Raw genomic sequence first — 2500 nt, forward strand, 5'->3', positions numbered from 1 at the left:
ATTTTCAAGGGATTGCAGGTGTATTCACAAAATTTTCAGGTTGGCAAAGCAGATTACACTTTTTATATGAGAACAATGTTTGTAGCTTGCCTGGTGAGATCTCAGGAGGTTAAGGGAAGATCTGGTAAGGCCGCCCACTTGCTGGTATAAGTGGACGCAAAATCCCATTAAAGTCAACATGCATCAGCTAAGATGTCGGTAAATGCAGCTCAGCCTGCCTAAGAGGGCTTGCATTATTAATCCAAACTCGCCATTATTGGGATAAGTGGGAAAACAAAAGACTAAGCAGAACCTATCCCCTGAAATGTATGGTTCAATAGTGGTAACTTTCTTTCTTTCAATATACTGGCTCCCCAAGTGCAAGATTTTATTAGAAGTGGGTGCAAAAATACCTGTGTGAAGTCACTAAATGCAGACAGTAATAGCTGGATAGGCACCGAGAGACGCAGAACATGTGACTTTCCTCTTGAGTATAGTCCTGCAATAGTGCATGGAAGGTAACAACATTATTATTGTCAAAGTAAGCAGCATAATGCAATTGTTTCTTCAGATAGCAATGAAGAGGTTGCAATCATTTGTAAACTGAAGTTATTTTGGCATCAGTTTACTGATGATGTTAAATAGAAAACATGGATCTTCATGTTTGAACAATGTTATATTGATATCAAGTATGACAACGTTTGTAGTCTTCAAAAATGTCATAAATAGCCCTTTATATAGGTTTGGCAATATAATATAATAATTTGTATCTTTTAATATTTGCACGATTTTGAATGCAATTTGGAATAATAACTGCACGTAATGTTTTTCATGATTATGTTTGACTTTCCGTCTATGAGTTCTTAATCAATGAGAATACTTAGTCAAACCATCTACACCAATTAAGTTCATTTTTCTGCCTTATTGGTTTAGGATACATGGACATGCTCTCAGCCAAACATTTAAACTGAAAATTGTTTTCTGATATTGTTGGACAATAATAAAATTATTATTATCTTGGAATGATTCATAGAAGGAAAAGCTACCTCCAATTAAGGCATCATAAGGGTTTCTTTCACAGACATCCAATTCCCACTCATCATGGATAGTTTTGAATTCTGCAATAGCCTCTTTTGCTAGTGTGTACACATTACGTGTAACTGTCACTGTTTTCATCTTTGAAGTGCTTTGTTCTTCAATCTCAAAGGTGGACTCTCCATTTATGTATAAATCTGCTAAGAATTCCACTGCAGAAAAAAGGATTTTACGGTAGTTGTTTGAGGAAACTAGCAGTAATAGGCAATAGCCACAACAAATTGAGAGTCAATTGACTTGATTTGGTACCCTGAAGAGGGGCATTATCATTGCAGGATATTTGGGATAAATGCTATTGTCATACTAAAATACTTTCAAATAATTTGGTGTGTGGCCTGTGATTTAAGGAAAGTGTGAGATGTATCTGTTGGTATGTTTCCCAAATGACTATTACTCCCACATATACTCACCAAATTGTTCTTTAAAGGCATCTACTACATCCTTTTCATCTGAAGTTAGAAGGGTGTCTTCAAACTTGGCAAAAACAGGTTGTGGAAAATACCATAGGATTCTTGAGGTGAATCCTTTAGCATTATTTGAAGTGTCTTGGATTACAGGAAGGGCTGTGTATGGTTGTGTAAATCCAAGAAATGAAAATGATGTTCGGTCCATCTTGAAATTTGCATTTCCAGTTACTGCAAGGCAAAATAGGAAGTACTTACTACCATAAGGTTCAAGGCATAGTATTACATAAAATTACAAATAGAGTTGTATGCCGCTTTAAAATTGTGTCATTGTTGTCAGCAGCGAGAACACAATATAGTGTTCTTTATATTGAATTTTTTTTTCAAAGCTAAATTAGTATAAAAAACAAAAATTTGACTAGTAATAAAACATACCTTGACAATATAAAGTTAAGGGTTAATATGTACTATGAGATTATGCCTTCCAGATTTCCATTCCCTCATACTTGATTAGGACATAATAATAGATGTTTAGAAACTATCATAAAATTATATTTTTGAAGAAAGTGCAATTTTGGTCAACAACACATGTAGAATAGGGAGACTTGCAGTGACTTACTAAAATGAATGTAAAATTAATGTCTGTGGTGAGGTAAGGTTGAATCCTTCAAGCATGCAGTCAATTATATGGCTATGTTGATTGGGAATTGTTTAATGATCAATATCCTTGTAAAAATGGAAGCTCATCATGGCGCAGCTCACCTGTTGCACGTGTTTTGGCTTTCCCTGTAAACAACTGGAGGAAATCCTGGTACTCTCGTGTGTCAGAGATCTGCAGCTTGTGTGAGGAGTACATGTTCATCGTTGAGAAAAATGACATAAGTTCGTCAAAAAGTCCTAAGCTGCGTGCTCCACTGTCTGCCAACAACTCTCCAAACTTATCCCATGTGCAATGTGGTAGAATCATGTTCCTGGATTTCACACTTTGTAACTCAACACGGTCCGCAACAAGTTCAAGAATA

At 35.8% G+C, this 2500-nt stretch overlaps 1 protein-coding gene across 1 annotated transcript in view; it reads right to left on the reverse strand.

Moving 5' to 3' along the window:
* The window catches only part of LOC137987892 (uncharacterized), an 11872-nt gene that overhangs the window by 3084 nt on the left and 6288 nt on the right, over positions 1-2500 (reverse strand). The window contains exons 5-8 of the mRNA XM_068833977.1: positions 2241-2500; positions 1485-1709; positions 1026-1226; positions 393-478 (exon numbers count right to left, since the gene is read on the reverse strand). The exon at positions 2241-2500 is cut by the window's right edge and continues 37 nt beyond it. Of these exons, the coding sequence (XP_068690078.1) occupies positions 393-478; positions 1026-1226; positions 1485-1709; positions 2241-2500 (772 nt within the window). The remainder of the gene's footprint in view (positions 1-392; positions 479-1025; positions 1227-1484; positions 1710-2240) is intronic.

This window comes from Montipora foliosa, unplaced genomic scaffold, assembly GCF_036669935.1.
Source record: "Montipora foliosa isolate CH-2021 unplaced genomic scaffold, ASM3666993v2 scaffold_394, whole genome shotgun sequence".
Lineage (NCBI taxonomy): Eukaryota > Metazoa > Cnidaria > Anthozoa > Scleractinia > Acroporidae > Montipora > Montipora foliosa.